Source organism: Marmota flaviventris, chromosome 1 (genome assembly GCF_047511675.1).
Source record: "Marmota flaviventris isolate mMarFla1 chromosome 1, mMarFla1.hap1, whole genome shotgun sequence".
Classification (NCBI taxonomy): domain Eukaryota; kingdom Metazoa; phylum Chordata; class Mammalia; order Rodentia; family Sciuridae; genus Marmota; species Marmota flaviventris.
In genome coordinates, this window is record NC_092498.1 from 9,296,468 (window position 1) to 9,316,486 (window position 20,019).

A 20,019-nucleotide genomic window follows, 5' to 3' on the forward strand; every position below is an offset into this window, starting at 1 on the left:
CCAACATCTGACACATAATCAATGCTCGATATATGCTGGCTACTATAATCATAGCAATAATTATTATTATTACAGTGGTTCTTATCATGAATCTGTTATGCTCTGATTTTAGGTGGCCTGCAAGAGCCAACATGCTTTGGTGAAAGAGCAAGTTAAACTGACGTTATTCAATGTGAGGTGTAAGCTATTTTATTTCTTCAATTTTGGTATGCACATTGCAAAATGGGAATTTAACAACCTATTTTGCAGCATTTTTGAAAGCACATAATACATGTAAGCCAGAAATACTTAATAAATGCTAGTTGTTACTTATTTTCTAATTTTAATCTTTCCTACTAGATATATGTCTAATTCAAACTAGTGAGAATTCATCTAACAAACGTTAACTTAGTTAACCAAATCATCCTTTCTTTCCTTAACTAAAAATCAAGCATGGACTAATAACATGCTTAACTTTGAAGTTTGGACCCACTATATAACTGGAAATAAAACATCATTAAGAGCATTTATTTTCCTTATCTACCCCAAACAGACACACAGGGAGAGAGAGAGAGAGAGAGAGAGAGAGAGAGAGAGAGAGAGAGAGAGAGAACCCCAAATTTCCAAATAAACCCCACCTCCAATTTTATGGTCAAAATGCTAAGTGACTGGATCATTTGAACCATATTGAGGATTGAGGATGTTGGAATTATCCATATAGCTCTTTGATGTGGTCAGTTCAATTTAAAAGCAATAGAAAGATCAGTCAAACAAAGTTAAGTCAGCCACTGAAACAACTGTTTGAACGTTAGATGCATATATATATTTTAATACTTTCGTTGTGGATGGATGGCACAACACCTTTATTTATTTATTTATCTATCTATTTATTTATTTATGCATGCTGAGAACTGAACTCAGGGCCTCAGAAGTGCTAGGCAAGTGCTCTACTACCAAGCCACAATCCCAGTCCATATATAGCACAGATTTTATCCTGTCTACATAGGGTGCTCCCCTATGTTCATTTTTGAATAAACAGGATTAATAAAATGACTTCATCCTCAAAATCTCAGAGAACCCACTGGCATAATTCCATTTCTTACCAGGACCCTAATGGGCCTTCTTTTCTTTAATCAGCAAAAGAGTTTCTGAATCGGAAGCAAAGTAGGGCAGAGCTATTTTATTTATTTATTTACTCTATTTTTGAGAAAATCAACCATGGTCTGTATCATGAATGAATGCTCAAATGTGAGTGGAGTGTATGAAAACAATGTAAATTTGTAGTGTATTAGCAAGGTGTATTCTATGATTTTTCCTGTGGGTTTAGCCGTCTGTTGTAAATGTGAGATGCAAGGGGACAACCAGATAAATAATCTTCACCCTAAACCAGGTAAAAAGAGCCAGTCAATCCTATTTTGACCTCAAACCTATGCTCACAATAGGGAACTGTACAATTAACCCAAAAAAGTATAGATACAAATTGAAAAGATAGCTTAAAAAGATAGCTTATGACCCCCAAAGGCAGGAGATGGTAGTTAAAATAATTCAGCTTATATTCAACTTTCTAAATTTTGCATGATTCTCTGTAAATCACAGGTAGAAGGTATGAGGATTTAAGGGGGTTACCTTTATTTTGGTAATGTGTAGGCTGACAAGATGATATACTACTTATTCCATATGCAGTATACACACAAGCAATCGACATCTGTAGGTCTACTTTAATACCATCACTATTGTCCTAATCAATATAAAGTCTAAGGAACTGTCCATCTGCAGGATGTGCTTTCTGCACATAACAGGCCACTAATCTGTATATAAAATGAACTTTGATTCAATTTTTATAATGTGTCCATTTTCTTCCTGTCACAGTGCCTAACAATATAGTGAATCAATTACCAGGTGGCACTTGGCAGACCTATGCCAGAATTCTTGCAGTTTTGTCCCCTGGAGACACTAGTCAGTATCTGGAGTCAGGATTGGTTGTCAGAACCCGGAAGGCCTGAAGTTCTGTGACCATTCAATGGGCAGGGGCCAGGGATGTGGCCAAAGATTCTGCCTCACACAAAGTGGCCCCTTCCTCCCCTACAACAAAGGATTAGCTGCCAAAAACTTAGGCAGTATCCAGGTTGACAAACCTCAATCTATGTTGACATTTGCCTTGACCAAAGCATGAAGTATGGTTTGTTTTAAAGCATTTTATAAAGAAGCTATGAGAATAAATGAATTAAAAAAAAATGAGTGACATAAATTACTATTTTTAAAAGAGGAAAACTAGATGTTCCACAGTGGTGGAGGAAGGTCAGGTATGGTTCTCAGTTGCTCATTCAGATAAATATTGCCATAGTTATGAAACTTGCTTTTTGCTTCTCCTTGTTGAGTTTACATTAGGAAACATGCCTTATTTTGTGTCAATATACGCCCTCCCGCTGATAGATGGAGGAAACAATAAAATTTGGAGTAAGCATGAACCAGAGGTGCTCTGTACTCTAAATTCCATTGTTCTCAGAGTCAAACCCAGACGACAGTGAACTCAGCCATGTGTTCACACTGTCCTTTGCAAAACACAAAAAGCTTGTGAAATATTTGGGGGAAATGATCATCTTTTCTATATAAATGCAATGATGGGAAAGGGGCTTCCCACCAGTAAAAAAAAAAAAAAAAAAATTGATATTTCCAAGTAAGTTTAAGGAGCCACTTGCCCATTCCATTCTCAATTAATTTCCTATGGTACACGAATGTGGCTACTTTCACAAGTTTAAAATAGCAAAAACCAATAAATAAACAATATCAGGTGACAACAGGGAGGGACACATTGCATGGGACCACACAGGCTGTGGATGTAGCTAACACTCATAAAGGAACCCTAGTTACTTTAGTAGTAAAGTCCTGGTATTAGGGTCCGATGGTCAGATTAGATTCACACAAGTCAGGTATCTCATTTAGAGTACAACATTACCAAAAATTGGGGGAAATAAGAAAACAAGAGGTGATGGTGCAGCGCCTAAAGTAAGGCCCGATGTCATGTGAGCCTTGACACCAGGAGAAGCCAGGAGAGTCTCAGGTGGCCCAGCTGCAAGCTCCCCTCCAACCCTGCTCACGTGGGTGAGGCAACCTAATTGGGTACCCCTCCTGTCAGGGAGGAGACAGCTCCTGCTTATCCCTCAGTGGTGGGTGCCCCTTCCCTGCCTCCCAATGGAGCAGATTTATTCAAACCAGCCTGTTGCATCCTCTGTGGAGGCAGGGACAGAACACCCTCCTGCCACCTCAAAGCTGCCTCCCAGTCCTGGCAGTTCATTCTGTTCCCAAGGGCAATCCTAGCTGGGCCTGCCAGTCATGAGGCGATTCCTGCCAGGGCTGTTGGCGTACATCTCTCATAAACTGCTGCTGATCTCATCTGTATAGTGCCACCTGTTCAAGTCCCCACAATCCTAGGACAGGAATTGCTCCCTCGCCAACAGGCTGAAGAGGACGCCATTAGAGCTGAGGGGCAAGCACAGTGAAAGGGGATCTGGTGCACACTGTGCCCTTTCCCTTGAACTGTTTTCTCCAGCGTCAGACATTCGCTCTCTGGCCTGGAGTGATAGGAAGGTCTCTGATGACCCTGCAGCTGATGACCTCACACGGGAATCTTTGCATTGTGAAGTATCTCAGTTAACACCTCAAGGGTTCCCTAGCTCACAAGTTATTTTCTAAGAAGCCATGAACAAATCCAGAGACGCTAAGTCTGTGTCTGTATAAGCAACTTAAAACCGTGACATCAGATCACCCCATTCCACATGCAAGGAATTTCCTCCTTGGGAGGATCCTATGGGGGTGCTTGGGGGCAAAGTGTTCAGAAGGTCTAAAAAGTGTTGCCTTCTCTTTTTGAAGATTGTCCCCCATTCATGGAAAGTGAAATGGAACATTAGACACCTTCTTTAACTCATTCCAGTCCACCAAACAAGAAAGACTAACATGACAATATTTTGAGCCTAAGAAATTATTACATATACATTTCCCCTAGAAATACAAAAAGTAAATTTAAAAAGCGTGGTAACTGTTGTCAACCTTAAATATAAAAGATATGATATTATTCTAGTAAGAGTAAAATAAAGTTTCAAAATGACTGATTGCTGATTCAAGTGATTTAGATTGAAATTTTAAAAGTCAGCATACTAAATAATCATTTTATTGTATTGTTACTTTTAATTCATGAAGGTGATAACTGCTATCTTAAATATTTGCTCTTCTCTCCATAGCTAAGCTAATTTAAGTAGGTGATAATTAAGACTAACAACTCAAGAATAAAAGCTAATAAAAGAATCTCTTATATATATTTGCAGTGTTTTAAATTTTATTTCTTCCCTCACATTAAACAGGGGTTTTAGGTGAAATGTTGATGAACTGTATCACTGTAACTGAGACTTTAATACTCTTTGTAATCACCTAACATAAATAAGGATTACCTTATGTGTAAAAGGTAGTTAAAACATCTCGGGAGGTAGGATTACCTCAGGAAATGTGCTGACTGAGATTGATAAACTTTCTGCACCAAAATGCCATGCAAGCTTGAGTCGTGTTTATTTGCAAGCTGGTCTTAAATGAGTGTGTTAGAAAGAAGATCAGTCATTTCAATTTCCTTTTAGAAATGTGGAATGTGTGATATTATGGAGGTATTTTTCTTGCTGAATATCTCCACCTATATGTTCTTGCATTGATAATTGATGGGCCGGATGATATTTATATTCATTAGAGTCTACAAAATAATTTTGTGTGGGCTATCTATCACTGAGACTGCAAAAAGCCTTGGCGGTGGAGAAGAAGACAAGAAGAATCAAGGAGAGGAGAGGTGAGAGACTGTCAGGAAGAAAGCAATGCTAGAGATTGCTGCACCTGGATTTCCAAGTCTGCAATTAGCTCATTTGTGTAAGCCACACGACCCTGTGGATTTTGGTCTCCTCCTTAGTAAAAGAAGGGATGGGGCTGGAAGGTCTTTGGGGAAATTTTCAGCTTTAATGTTCTTGTAGAACGCACAAATGGCCCTTCTGTATTAATCAAAACATCTCATTTATAAAACATGCCACAACATAGTTTCTTTTCATTATTCTTATCTTCAACCAGCTATGGTAACATGTGGGTATACTTTGGTTTCAATCTTTAATTTTCTTGGAAAATTATTTCATGGGAAGAACTTTGGACTACTCTGTACAATGAAAACCAAATGCTCTGTAAATCCTACAATACAAATACATTGTTATTCGTAATTCAGAACAGCAAACATGGATTTAATTGCATGTTAGTCTTTATCAGTAATTTTAAGTTGCTTTTAACCCCAAACTGTTGGTTTTAAGTGTCAACATAACTTTTAAAGTTCTTGAGAGTAAATTTTAAAATTCACGCAGTAAGTAAGTAATACAATGTGAATCTACCTACAAATCAGAGTCATCCTAAATGGTCCTGCAAAATACGAACTGACATCTGTTAATATCTTGTATCTACATGTCCACTACATTATCTTATTGAACACACTCAATACTAGTTAATTTACAAGTAAACAAATTGGTGCTTAAAAATTAATTGTTGGTAACAGATATCTCCACAGACATTACAAATGATAATGTACTATTTTTTCCTCCTTAAAATTTATTTTCAATTCAAAGTCACCTTTAAACATTGTTTCAGGAATGAGACCCACTGAGGATCTAATGTTTTCCATAGCTTAACACGGGGTAATATCTTACTATTTTTAATATCTATACTTTTAAATTGACTTTGCTAAAGTAACTAAAGACTATGACACAAATGATCTGGTATGTTTTTCAACATCTCAAAGATATCAGAAGGCTATAAGAATGATCTCTCCACAGTTTAACTCTTTTGAATTAAGCTGCTACGAACATTGATGTGGCTGTATTAATGTAGTATAATTTTAAGTCCTTTGGGTATAGACCAAGCAGTGGGATAGCTGGGTCAAATGACAGATGCCCTTCACTAGATGAATGGATAAAGAAACTGTGGTATATATACACAATAGAATATTACTCAGCATTAAAAGAGAATAAAATTATGGCATTTGCAGGTAAATGGATGGAGTTGGAGACTATTATGCTAAGTGAACTAAGCCAATCCCCCAAAAACAAAGGCTGAATGTGCTCTCTGATAAGTGGATGCTGATCCATACAGGGATGGGGGAGGCAGGGGAAAAATGGAGGAACTTTGATTGAGCAAAGGGGAGGGATGGCTGGGGGGGGGGGTAGGAAAGATGGTGGAATGAGATGGATATCATTGCCCTAGGTACGTGTATGACCGCACATATGGGTGTGACGCTACATCAAGTACAACCATAGAAATGTACAGTTGTGTTGCAATTGTGTACAATGAATCAAAATGCATTCTTCTGTCATATATACCTAATTAAAATAAATAAATAATTTTAAAAATAAATAAATTAAATAAAGATAAGAAAAAAAAAGAATGATCTGTCAATTGCTATATGGATACTACCAAGGAAAGCCACCAATAAGTATATATATGTACATATATGTATCTATACATATCTATACACATATATGTATGTATACATATGTGTGTAGATACATAAATTCATGGATAGATACAGATACAACATCCGTTGTATTACAAAGATTTCCAATTCTAGTGTTAAATGCAACCTACTTTGTTTTTTTTTTTTTTTTTGGTACTGGGGATTGAACCCAGGGGGTGCTTAACTACTGAGCTATATCCCCAGCCCTTTTAAATTTTTATTTTGAGACAGGGCCTCACTAAGTTGCTTATGGTTGCTAAGTTTCTAAGTTGGTGAGGCTGGGCTGGCCTCAAACTTGCAATCCTCCTGTCTCAGTCTCCCAAATTGCTGGGATTATAGGCATGAGCCATGGTACTTTTAAACAAAAAACAAAAAACAAAACAAAACAAAAAAAAACAGAGAACACTACATGTTCTTGAATCTAAAGTCCATTTTTTTTACCAACAAGTTCCATTTCTCTTTTTTCTTTTTGCAATGTTCCATTTATAACACACAGAATTTATTTTTTATCTAATTACTTGAAAATAATACAGCATGTCCTGCATACATAATATATTAGTGTGACAATTTTAATTACTTTTTTATATTGATATCTTGACATTGGTAGCTATTAAACCCATTTTTACTTTGAGTTATTTTTATTTTCATATAAACCTAGATATCATGCCCAGATTAATGAATGAATAATATATTTTTTTCCTCTGATGATGAACAATTTATATATAAAACCCATTAAGGAGTTTCATGAGATTATAGTTTAAAATAACCTTACTTAGAAATAACACAGACCTAGAAATATTTAGAGAAAGGAACACTGAGTTACTTCCTTGATAGAGCTCTTTCAGAATACCAATTAATGTACTTGGTTTGACAATTGTTCCAGCAGTTTGTAGGCCCTTGGATCACCATTCAATATAGCATTATAGAATTATATCCTGATCAACCATTAGAAGAATGAATGCAGCCTCAAACAGTAGGCAGTTTTCACCAAGGGAATAAACAGCATCTGTACCACTTACACCTAATATTAATTCACTTCCAAAAACATTTTTTTGTGTGTGTACAGAGCATCTGCTAAATAATGAAATGTGGATGATGAATGAGGTGGCTGTATCTGCCTCCTCTACCCAATATCCCACAGTCTACTTTAGTTTTGAAATATCTTGATAAATAAATGATTCATTGGAAATGATCATATGATATAATCAGAGTAAAGAAAAGAAATGGTTTATTCCAGAACTTCAGAGAAGTCTTACAAGATTTCATCTGAACTGAATCTTGGAAGATAGAAAAACTGAATAGGTAGAGTACAAAGGAGAAGGAATTCCAGTCAGATATATAATCTTAAATGGATATATATTCAAGGAGCAGGCCGTTCATGCATTTGGAGATATAAATAGTTCATATTAGTGGGGCATAGAATGTAGCATGGAAAAGACAGAACTACAGAGGTAGCTGTTGACCTGGGGAAAATTATATTTCAAACCAACAGCCTGGACTTTCTAATCAATGTAACATCATGAAAGTGTTTTAAACACAGGTATGTTGTGGTCAGATTTTCATTTTGAGTTGAATTATCAAAATGCTTTACAAATAGTAGAATTCAACTAATCCTGATCAAATTGATGAATCTATGTCACAAATATATTAGTCCTCCAAGCAATATTAAAACACTCACTTTAACTATACACACATATATGAAAAACAAACTCCAATTATAAGAATAAATTATAATGTCACCTTTCAGATTCTGATATTGAAAAAGCTACTCCCATATGGAATTCTCCTTTGCACTAATTTTTATCATTTTTAAGACGGGTGATACCTGACCCACCTACCAACAGTGGAAATGTTTCCTGCCCCTGGATAATCACATTTTTTACAGAGTATTACACCATTTACTTGTCCATCTCTTCTTCCCAAATTTAATTTGCTAGAGGGCAGGGACAATGCTTTAAGTTGTCTCAAAATGCCTTAATACAGTAGATTACAAGTAAATGTTCACTGAATAAATTCAACAAGTTCTGAACACAAAGTACAAGTATCAAGAATTCTTCTGTATCTTACACAATTTAACATCTAATTTAAACAAGAGAACAGGGTTTGAGTGACACAATTATTTATTTCTCTGCCCAACTAAACTAATCTAAACATAGATTTTTTTTTTCCAAATTTAATAAATATGTATAGCACTGTATACTATTTTCCACATATTTATATAGAACCTCATGATACGGGCTTCCTTGGAAATTGAGTTTCGACAGTTATAATTAGAGTGACGTCATACTGGGTCAGGGTGGGCCCTAAATCCGAAGACTGTATCCTTATAGAAAATTCACATGGAGACACAGAGTACAGACTCATGCAGTGGGAAGAAGACCATGTGAAGCCAGAGACAGCGGTAGGAATGGTGAAGCTACAAGCCAAGGGTTGAAGCCTGCGCCCTTCAGATGAGGGAAAGGCATGGAACAGGTTTTCTCTCTGGGTTTCCAGAAGGAACCAATTCTCTCTGTGAGAGAATACATTTCTGATGTTTCAGGCCACATTGTTTGTGGAAATTTCTTACCAAAGCCCTGGGAAAATAATCCATATACTCAAGTTAGGGTCTCTTGCCCTGGCACAATGAGAGCTAGCGGAAGGATTTGTTGTGTTAGTCAGCTTTTGTAGTTGACAAGAACAACTTAGAGGAAGAAAAGTTTGGGGTCATAGTTTCAGAAGTGACTCCATAGTTGACTGACTCCATTACTCTGGGCTTGAGTTGAGGCAGGACATCATGGTGGGAGGGCACTGCACAGGAAACCTCTCAGCTCCTTCAGCTCATGGCAGCTCGGAAGCAGAGAGAGTGAGAGAAGAGACAGGTACAGGGCATACAATCCCAATGGCATGCCCGCAGTTACCTACTTCTTCTAGCCCTGCCCCAGCTGCCTACAGTTATGACTCAGAACAGTGATCCTTTAAAGTTATTAGTCCATCAAATGGATTAATCCATTGATGAGGTTACAGCTCTTATCATCTAAATCACTTCACCTTCGAACATTCCTGCATGTGTACCATGAGTTTTGGGGGGGTACCTCACATCCAAACCATAACAGTGTGTTACCTAAAAGAGGACAGTTTCATGGGAGAAGTGGATGTGTTGGGCACAGTATGAAAGGATCCAACACAGCCGTGTGTCTATACTATATTTGGCTTTTTTGATATGCTCTTTTACTTGGTCAGCCATTGATTTTCCACCATGATCTGTAGTAGGTAACCCTATGTAGGCCTTCTTAACTGTTCACCCGAATTGAAGGCCTATATAAAAATTACTTAAATTGTTTATATCCTGGCTTCCCAAGGTAACAGCCTGACTCTCAGGAAGACTCTGGTTAAAAACTAATTTTGTATTTGCCATTGCAAAATAATTACTGCTTTAATCAATACACTATGTTTAGCTTTTGTGAAATGAATGTTTGGGTAATGCAGCCATAAGTGACTTTTTAAACAAAATATTAAATGGAGATTTTTTGTTCCCCGTAGTCTTCCAGGATGGAGTAAGAAGATTAGCATCAGAGCTGTGGGAGAAGGCTTACTGAGTCCAAAGATGTGGGATGTCTCACTAAGTTTTAAAAATAACAGCATGCACTTGTTTCAACTAAACTTGAGGGAAAACCAAGTGCAGAGGGAGCAGAATAATTTAAAATGAGTTTAGATTCTTTGAAATTGGAAAGCATATTATATTCAAGACAAGTCAGGAAACAGGAACAGTAGAAACCCTGAAGACTTCAAAACGGTGGCCTGGAACAAAAGTTCTCCATGTGGGACAGAGGGAATCTCTTATTTTTAACCTTGAAAAGCACCTAATTTCTTAAATGACAAAATGCTCTTGGAAGAAATGCATAAAAAAAGAAAACACAAGGTGACATCCAAGAGGCACACAAATAGAATGGGGCTCACTTGGGAGGCATGTCCTGCTCCCCCAACCCGGTCTCCCCAGTGCTTCTGGCAAACATTGAAGGAAAAGAAGTACCAGTCCCTGTCTAGTCTTAAGGTTTTAGATAGATCCCAGATAAACCTCCACGGGGCTCCTAGGAAGATGAGGGAATGCATCTCTCCTCCCACCGAATAATCAAAGCCACATTTCTCCTTGCTGAGACCTTAGTGACACAGCACTGCTACTTATGAATAGGGCAAATGGAAGGGCAGACCTGACCCACATTTCCTCTCTCAATGAAACGCGGCTACTTTTCTCAGGAAACATCAGAGACAGCCCTTGAGACAACAGTTTATTCAGTTGGAGAAAAATTGAGGGTCACCTAAGCATCCCCTCTAGTATGAATTCCATCAGAGATAAATTTAAATTGTAGTGAATTTTTAAAAGTTGCACATAATAAATACATTTAACACATCTTTTTCTTTTTGTAAACATATGATTTTTGAAAAAGAGATAAATGCAATTTGCATTTTTTAAAAACAAAACAAAAAAAAGAAACCAATCTGTAAATTTTGTGTGGTTAGATAAATGCCTGGGCTTTACGTTATTGACTATAAAGACAGTTTCTAGCGTGATTAAATTATTTTCCAAACTAAGGAAAAAAAATTAAAGACTGCCATTGGAGAAAAAATGTTATAGTTTATTTAGATTACAAAGGGATATGGAAGAAAAATATGAAGAAGTATATGTTTTTTTTTCTAACTGCACTCCAATATGGTACCCAGTAGTTACAATATTTAAATTCAGATTTAGATAAATTAAAGTTAAATAAAAATGCAGTTCATCTGTTGTTTAAGCTATTCATCAAACCCCAGTATCCACTTGTGGCCAGTGGCTAGAGCAGGTGGAGAACACTTGCATCTTTTTAGAAGGTTATATTGGAGAACATCGATGTGGACATCTTCTAATGTGATAGAAAATTTTATTTTCTATCATGATGTTGATGCTGTATTCACTTCCTATTGCTGCTATAACAAACTACCAAGAACTGGTGGCTGGAAACAACAGAAATGTTTTCTCACAGTTCTGGGGACAGAAATCCCAAATCAGGTCTACGCTCCCTCTGGGGGGGGTTCAAGGCAGACTCTGCTCCTTTCTCTTCCTGCTCCTGGTGGCTGCCCACATCCCTTGGTTTGTAGCCATTTCACCCCAGTCTCTGCCTTGAAGTCACAGCCTCCTCCTTTCATGCCTATTTCTTATCAGGATATAAGTAATGGAATTTTAAGCCCCCCTGGAAAACACAGGTTGTTCAAGCCATGGTGAGACTCTTAGTCACACTTATACACTCTGTTATACAAGAATTAGGTCCTAATGTCTTAGGAGACACTGTATAGCCTACTACAATGTTATCTTTCAATTTCTTTTTTATTTTAGGATGTCAATTTATCATGTACTCCACTGGTATCTACTGGTACAAATATTAATACAGTTTTCCAAATCTGTATGATTTTTTTCCTCCAGAAAGATTTATACACTAGAAATATCTGGCTTCCTATTTTATTTCAGTTATTTACCCTTCCAATCTGGGGACTTTCAAAACTTAGTCTTGATGGGAAAAACCCATAATAGCATTCACTCTTCATTTTACAAAACCACTTGCAGTGATTATAGAGCACACTGTCATATTTCAAGTCTCCCACTACAATGGGTAAACTTTAAAACAATACCAAATGCCTGAATCCTTGGAGCAACAGGAATTCTTATGCATTGTGAGAATCTGAATCAATACAACCACTTTATAAAAATGTGTCATTCGTGGCAAAGGTTGAAAAAAATATACATATATGCTATTGGCTAAATATCTTTTCTAACACTTGTAACAATTCTATAGAAAAATTTTATATATATATATATATATATATAATATATATGCTATTTGCTAAATACCTTTTCTAACATTTGTAACAATTCTATAGAAAAATTCATAGTAATTCTATAGAAATACCCTCAAACTGAAAAGAACTCTAATGTTCATCAATATGAAATGAACAAATTATGGCAAAATATTTACCCAAAGGGATAATATTAATGAAAATAAACTAATATATATTTTTTTAATTTTTTTTTTTTGAGAGAGAGAGAGAGAGAGAGAATTTTTTTAATATTTATTTTTTTAGTTTTCGGCAGATACAACATCTTTGTTTGTATGTGGTGCTGAGGATCGAACGAACCCAGGCCGCACGCATGCTAGGCTGCCGCAGTCTGGCTGGGCACAAAATCACGAGCCACCACACAGCTTGTAGATTCAAACAGCAACTCTTTATTCCCGAACTCACACCAGCCGTCTACAATCACGTTCTGGGGAAATCCACGTTCTCTGCCCAAAATCCACCTCCACTGGGCTTCTATCTCCAAAATATACTGTCTGAATCCCGTGAGAACTCAAGGGGAACTCAGGCAGCAGGATACGCCCTATTCCCAGCAGGAATAATCTTAAACCTTAAACCTGGAACCTAAACCCGGAACGCCCTAATCCGCCTTGGTCCTTGAACAAGGTCACCTACATTCAATGTCACTGCAACATGGGGTACGCTGGCAAGGAAATTGTCATACCTACTTGGCTAATGGCTCCCAGCACTAGGCGAGCGCGCCACCGCTTGAGCCACATCCCCAGCCTCTAAACTAATATTTTTTATACAACAACATGGATATGTCTCATAAATATTTGTAGAAAAGAAATAAGATACAAAATAATGCATATTTTATCATTCCATCTGTGTGAAATAAGAGAAATAAAAGATAATTCATAATAATCATGAAGTTTTATCTTCAAGAAATAGTAGGAACTGGGCCTGATGGGAGACCCCGGCAGCTGTGTGAGCCTGTAGTTGCCCTGGGGATGGTTACGTGGGTACCCCATTTGTTGGATTTAGGGCTTGGGAACAGAAACAGTGAGCTGTAGCACTGTCCCCGACCACCTGGCTTTCCTTTTGGTCCCATCACCAGGCTCTGTGCCCATGGGCAAATTTTAACTGTCACTGTTTTATCATAATTAATACCACTAGATTAACTGTATAAATTTGTCTCCCAAAGACCAAGGTTTTCTTATTCCCTGTGCTGTTACTGATATTTAGCATATTTCATGACACTTGAAACGTACCCAATAATTAATTCTTAATACACAGTCCCATATGTCATGGTTTCCACGAAGAATATTACATCTTTTTCATGACTTGAAAGCTGAACATGTTTCTTAGGACAGGTGTCATGCCAATAAAACACCATGTCTCACCCTGGCCACCCCATGATGCTGAGAGCCAGAATATGCAGAGAGATAGTGCTCTGTGTCCATGAGCACCCAGCCCCATGGCAGTGAGGATCCTCATCTATTGCCAGGGCTCTTTTGGGGTTTTTTCCCAAAGACCTAAAACTTCCTCTTGAAAAGCCACATTCTTCTGAAGAAATAAATCTGTCCCTCTATGTGTTATATCTGCTATGATAATGTTCATTATAAAATGAACACCTATGGAATTTTTAGATAATACCCATGATCCTTTTATTATAATCTGCTAAGTTTGCACATCATCATTTTGCCTATGAATTAACAAAAGATTATTCAGTACCATTATTTTGCCAATCTCTGTAACTAAATTCTCATAGACATTACGGATTTATGTATTATTTATATAGAATGTTGTGTTCCCTTAGTTTTAAAAACCTTGTGAAATAGAAGAGTTTTCCATTTTCTGGTTATAGTGAACTTCTGTGTTTATGGGTCTGTAAGAACTGGTAGTAAAAAATCTAATAAGAAAATCCTTGCAAAAATCCTGATATCCCAATTCCCTGCCCTGCTCCTACCCAATATTCTTCCTTCCCTGGCTGATCAGCAGAAGAGGGAAAAAGATATTTCCTGGGAGCAGAAGAAAATATTTTACTGGAAAATTCATAATATGAAGCCAGTGTTTGCAAGTAATGTGTTTACAGACTGACTTTGTATTTTTTAGTGGCTTCAAGAAATGTAAGCAATTTTTAAGTTGGGGTTGGTATTGCCTTCACAGGAAGAAAATAAGCAAAGAAAAACTCCTCCCTAGAAGAATCTACCACCAGTTTTGTTCTTAAAGAAGTTCCTCAGCTAGAGTTTTGACAAACTTGAGGTCAGTCAAGATAGATAAGCAGAAGACTGTGGACAGGAATAAATTGGAGGATAAAAGGAAGAAGAGAGGGTAAGAAAGAAGGAGAGGAGTGGGAAAAAGAGAGTGGGAAAAAGAGTGGGAAAGAGAGAAGAGGAAGGACATAAACGAGGAAGAGGAAATCAAATACAGTAGCCTCTCCCTCATTTGTTGAGTGCTTTTTTTGTAGTTTCAACAACCCAAGTTCAATTGAGGTCTGAAAATATTAAATATTAAATTCCAGAAACAACGGATTCATAAGTTTGAGTAACTTTTTTACAGTATATTGTTATCATTGTATTTCCTTAATATTTATTGTCATGAATCTCTATGTTTAATTAATAAATTAAACTTTTACCATAAGTAGGTATGTATAGGAAAAATCTGTCTATATGGTTGGGGTTCATTACCACCCATGGCTTCAGGTATCCACAGAAGGTCTTGCTACATACCCCTGGAAAAAGGGTGATGGCTACACTACGAACAAAAATAATCAGAGACAACATATAGCAGAATCACAATACCCCAAATCCATATATTGACATCATTGGGAACAGGTATAAAGTATTAAGAAATTTAAAATGTTAAAAGAAATTTATTAGAAGTAGGAGAGAGTTAAAACAAGATTAAGTGAAAACAAACTCTTTGGGGGGGGGGGTGAAAAAATATAGATTTGAAAAAAGGGAAATAAACTAATTGACATAAAAATTGGAAGGGCCACAGCTCAGATTTGGTGGAATGTAAGAAAATTCTTCAGAATGGATCCAAAACTCTTCTCTAAGAGCTACAAAGGTGGGTACGAGCAGAGGTTTTCTCCTTTTAAATATTTCATAAGACTATAGACAATTAATAAGCTTTGTTGTTTTGGACTGCGGAACACAAGTCACTTTCTAAGTCCTTTACATAATGGTATTCTTACATGTGTGTGCAATCGGTTTATTACTACAGTGAAAAACGAGCATTTTTAGTTTATTTTCAGAGAACGCAATAATAAGCAGTTAATGAGAGCCAGATGGCACTCTCGGGGTAGAGGAGCAACCCCGCCCGTGGGCATAGGGACTCACAGTAGGCGCAGCCATACACCTCGACGCGGAGCCCGATGCGGCCCTCTCCGTTCCAGTCCAGTGGCACCATGCGCACGTAGCGGGCGACAACAGGATGCTGCAGGTCATGTCGGACCACGCTGTCAGAGTTGGTGTTTCCAGGAAATGCCTAGGAAAGGAATTAGGATTTAGAAATGTGTGGAAATACTTTAGAAACACCCATCCTCAATGTGCTAAAAGAAGCTCAAATTCCCATATCCAGCCACACAGGGTCTTAATCTTACATCATAAACAATTAGATTTTTTTAAGAAAGCTCTTCTCTTATTAGAAAACAAGCTGTTTTAAATGAGAAATGGGCCAAGGCTTCCCTGGGTCCTTTTATATATACAAATATATTCCTGTAGAATAAAACACTCTGTGGTCCTCCGGTAGGTATCATCAATAAATATTTAAATTGAGTTTCAATATTTTGCTTTTAAATTACACAATATTTTTAAATAGAATCTATTCAACCTTGTTTGTTCCTTTAAAAAAACCTTTTCCACATGACCTTCCTATGCCCATCCTAGAAATCTGAAGATGACATCATTTTAACATAAGGTAGGAGAAGGACAGTTGAACATGTGAAGAGGTCTGGGTTTTCTAACTTTTATTGGAATAGACATATTTATAGGATTTGTTCAGTGAGTCAGAACCATGTTTATTTCATTTTTCTCATTATAGTAGATTCTGTCAAAATAGTAATGTTCCGTGGATCTTATCTGATGTGGAAAGTTCATATGAGCTTTTCTTTCCCCAGCAGGGGATAAATGGGTTCCCTTGGGAGCATAGATAGCATCCTTTCCACAAGCATTGGTAAGACATCTAGTACCTAATCCATATGGAGCAAGATCATACGCGGCACACAGGGATGTGTGGAACCTTATAATCTACCCTCACAAAGATTACAGTCTAATAACATGAAAATCACAGTATTAAATCATAAACCAAGGAAGATTTAAGGCAAGTGGCCATTATAGTTCACAAGACTCAAGTCAAATAAATGAAAACTCATGCTAACCAACTGTTTTAACTCCATAGATGCATCCTAGCTTCCCCTATAATGGATGACTTCAGTTGGTTAATGCTGGCTTCAGCATGGGATTGTCACTTATTTTTTCTTTAAATTATCTCTTAAACATAGGAATAAAGATTTAAAATAACAAGATTTTACGTGGGTGATGCTATGTACATCACATTATACATTACAATGCTCGTCTGTTGTACTCTCAACCCCTGGAACTGAGTTTTCTTGTATAGAAAACCAGTTTTACCTTTTAAAAATTTATCCTTTATAATATTTTTAAAGATAAAATATGAATAAGAAATAACTAGAGATTCTTTGATAAAATTCCAGAACAACTTTGAACTTGAATGCTCTGGATTGCAAGACAAAAAACAGAAAAGCAAATTTTTCATGTGAGATTTACTTCCCAATTTGCAGCACTTGCCAGTCATACTTGTGTATGGCATAGGCCTAGTAATTATAAGGAGTGCACTGAAATATTCCTCAAGGCTGAAATGATTTTGTATAACCTTTATATGCTTCCAATAGTCTACAAAATGGGCACTGTTTAGTCTATGGCATGGCAGTTATGTTAAAGATAAGGGTGCTTTTCCATGAAGACTCCTATAGACACCTTCTTTTTTTTCTGACATGTTGCATGTTACTTCCACATCTTAGAAATAGCCAAGCCTTTCTTCAGTCCTTCCCCAGACAGAACTATTTGAACAGTAGGTCTTGAATTTTGACACTTAAGAGAGAAACCCCTTGGCATTTTGCTGACAAAATTAGTCCTAAAATAGCCCACATTTTATAAAATATTTTTTTCTTTTTTTCTATGTTTTTTCCTAACAAACTTCCAGCTTACAAAGATTCCTCAAATTGAATCATCCATATCCATATTTTAATCTCTATTGAGTGTGCTGACTTCAAAGGCAAGAACAAGAATCACTAACCAAAATCATCTGAGTTCAATTCATGATTGCATATAGATTAATTTAAAACTTATCATTCTAAATAATATTTAACAAAAGTTATCAATTTAAGTTGAAAATGCATGATATGCTTAGCATATTACTAAATTTACTAGTAACATTAAAAACAACAGCATACTCCTTTGGGATTCTGTTCCTGAGACATGTAATTGTCTGAGGCCTAAAATAAAATATGAAAGATCTTGCAAAAGTCAGTGTTAAAAGGAACTACAGATGTGCATGATGTAACTAGTGACTTCACTAACATTTGGAGTTCTGTGTTGGCTGTGTAATCAGGCCGACTCTACAGAGAGTTGAAGCTCAGCTGCATGGGGATGCAGAGTAGAGCTTGAGGGATCAAGTGGGATGTAGTGAACAGGTAAATCAGGAAGAGGCAACTCAAATCACAGATTGAAGACACAGAGTCTAGTTCCAGTTGTGCTGAAATTTTGCTCTGTGCGGGTAAATTCTCTAAGCCTTAAAACGCTTTATCTTTCTTCACATATAGATCTAATCTCCCATATAGTCTTCCCCAAAGACTCAATGAGCTTATTTGTAAAATCCGTTTTAGAACTGATTGTGAACTCTCTGAAAGCATGAACCAAAGAGTCCTTGGGAGTTGGCAATAAGAGAACATGTAGCTGACTCAACAGGCACCCATGCTGGAAAATCACATCTCTCTAAATAGGGAGAACATAATTTGCCATGCATTTTTTTTTTTTTTTTTACTTTTTCAAATACATGACAATAAAATTCATTTCTGAGATTGTGGGTGTTGGGAGATCATAATGGGGACAAGAGAACTCCCCAAAAGGAATTGTAGGCCAATGTGAATGTGATAGTATGGGCAAAAAGGAAAATAAAAAAAAAATTGATATGGTATTAGAATCAATAGCAAGATACTAGTAGGAGAGAAGAACAAAGTATTCCAAGGTACTCGTATACAGGCATTCATGACAGAGAAAGGGAAGTGAGAGTAACATGGTGAATGCCTCCAGCTTCTTTTACTTTGAGTAGCACCAGGATTTTCTTTTAAAATTTCACTCTTGATATTTTACTCTAAATCCATGTGAGTCTGAAGCAGTGGCCATGACTCCCTAGCACAAGGGTAGGCACCTAATTTGCTGAGACTCAATTGTAGCACTTCAGCTTAAATGATTCCTTCATTTATTTACCCATTCACTTATTCCCTCACTCAATCAGGAGATATGTAAGTGCCCACTGTGTCCAGATACTGGTCAAATCACTGGGGATACCATCATGAAAAATATAAGCCGAGTTCCCATATATATACAGATATATGTGTGTATATAAACACACACACACACACACACACACACACACACATATATATATATATATATATAATTATATAATACATAATGATAACATATTTATGTAAATATTATACATTGTGTGGTGTGGATTTATTGTTATTTATTTACTATACATCTATTACTGACATAACATGGACTGATGATGTTACAGTTCTCACATTCCAAACATTCCACATTCCTGCATTAATACAAGAGCTTCTGGGAGACATCTCATATCCTAACCATATAGTGTGTGTGTGTGTGCGTGTGTGTGTGTGTATTATGTAGTATATGCAAAGACTAGAAAGGGAAAGACCCTGAGCATTCTGGGCATGTTTTTAGGAGGTAGCAAGAAAATACTGTTGCTGGAGCCGAGAGAAGGAGGGAAAAGGTGGGGAGATGCAGAGGTGACAGCCAGCGCGAGGAGGACCTACGGACCATGCCAACATTGCAGATTTCATTTTAAGCATGCTGGACGGAAATCCACTAGAGAGTTTTAAGCAAGGAAATTACACATCTTAAAATTTTCAAGATTGAAAGTACTAAAATTCCACTCCCCTAGTGAAGGGAAGTTCCCAGGGGAATAGTTGGAGAGGATGTCATAATAGGTAGAATAAGAGCTGATGGAAGAATCTGTTACCGAAAGCTTCAGAAGAGTGGGATAAGGTGGGGAGGTGAGAGCAACAATGCTGTGTATGGAAGTGAGAGCGAAGGGAGGGCATCAAGAAGCCACCACATCCTGGGATCCCCAAAGTTCAGGTTTGCAGAGGAAAACTGTCAGGAAGGAGACTCTCGTCCCACTAAGCTCAGTCGGCCATGGTCATCCCAAAAGGGTAGAAGTCAGAGAAAGATAAAGTTGGTACATCTGTGATGACAGCACTTGAGCTCCTATATACAGAGTTTGCTGAAGTGCATGCACTTCCGGGCTTTTTGACTATTTGATCAGTTTCCTTATTTTCTTGTTTAAGCAACTGCAAGGGTTTTGTTTTAGTCAGGGTTTGCATTGCTGTGAACAAAACATCTGACAAGAATAATCTAGAGGAGGAAAATTTATTTGGT

The 20,019-nt window shown here is 37.1% G+C and overlaps 1 protein-coding gene across 1 annotated transcript in view; it reads right to left on the reverse strand.

Moving 5' to 3' along the window:
• Positions 1-20,019, reverse strand: part of Cntnap2 (contactin associated protein 2) — a 1,323,006-nt gene that overhangs the window by 1,088,452 nt on the left and 214,535 nt on the right. Inside the window, exon 4 of the mRNA XM_071605412.1 lies at positions 15,649-15,796. Coding sequence (XP_071461513.1) covers positions 15,649-15,796 — 148 coding nt within the window. The remainder of the gene's footprint in view (positions 1-15,648; positions 15,797-20,019) is intronic.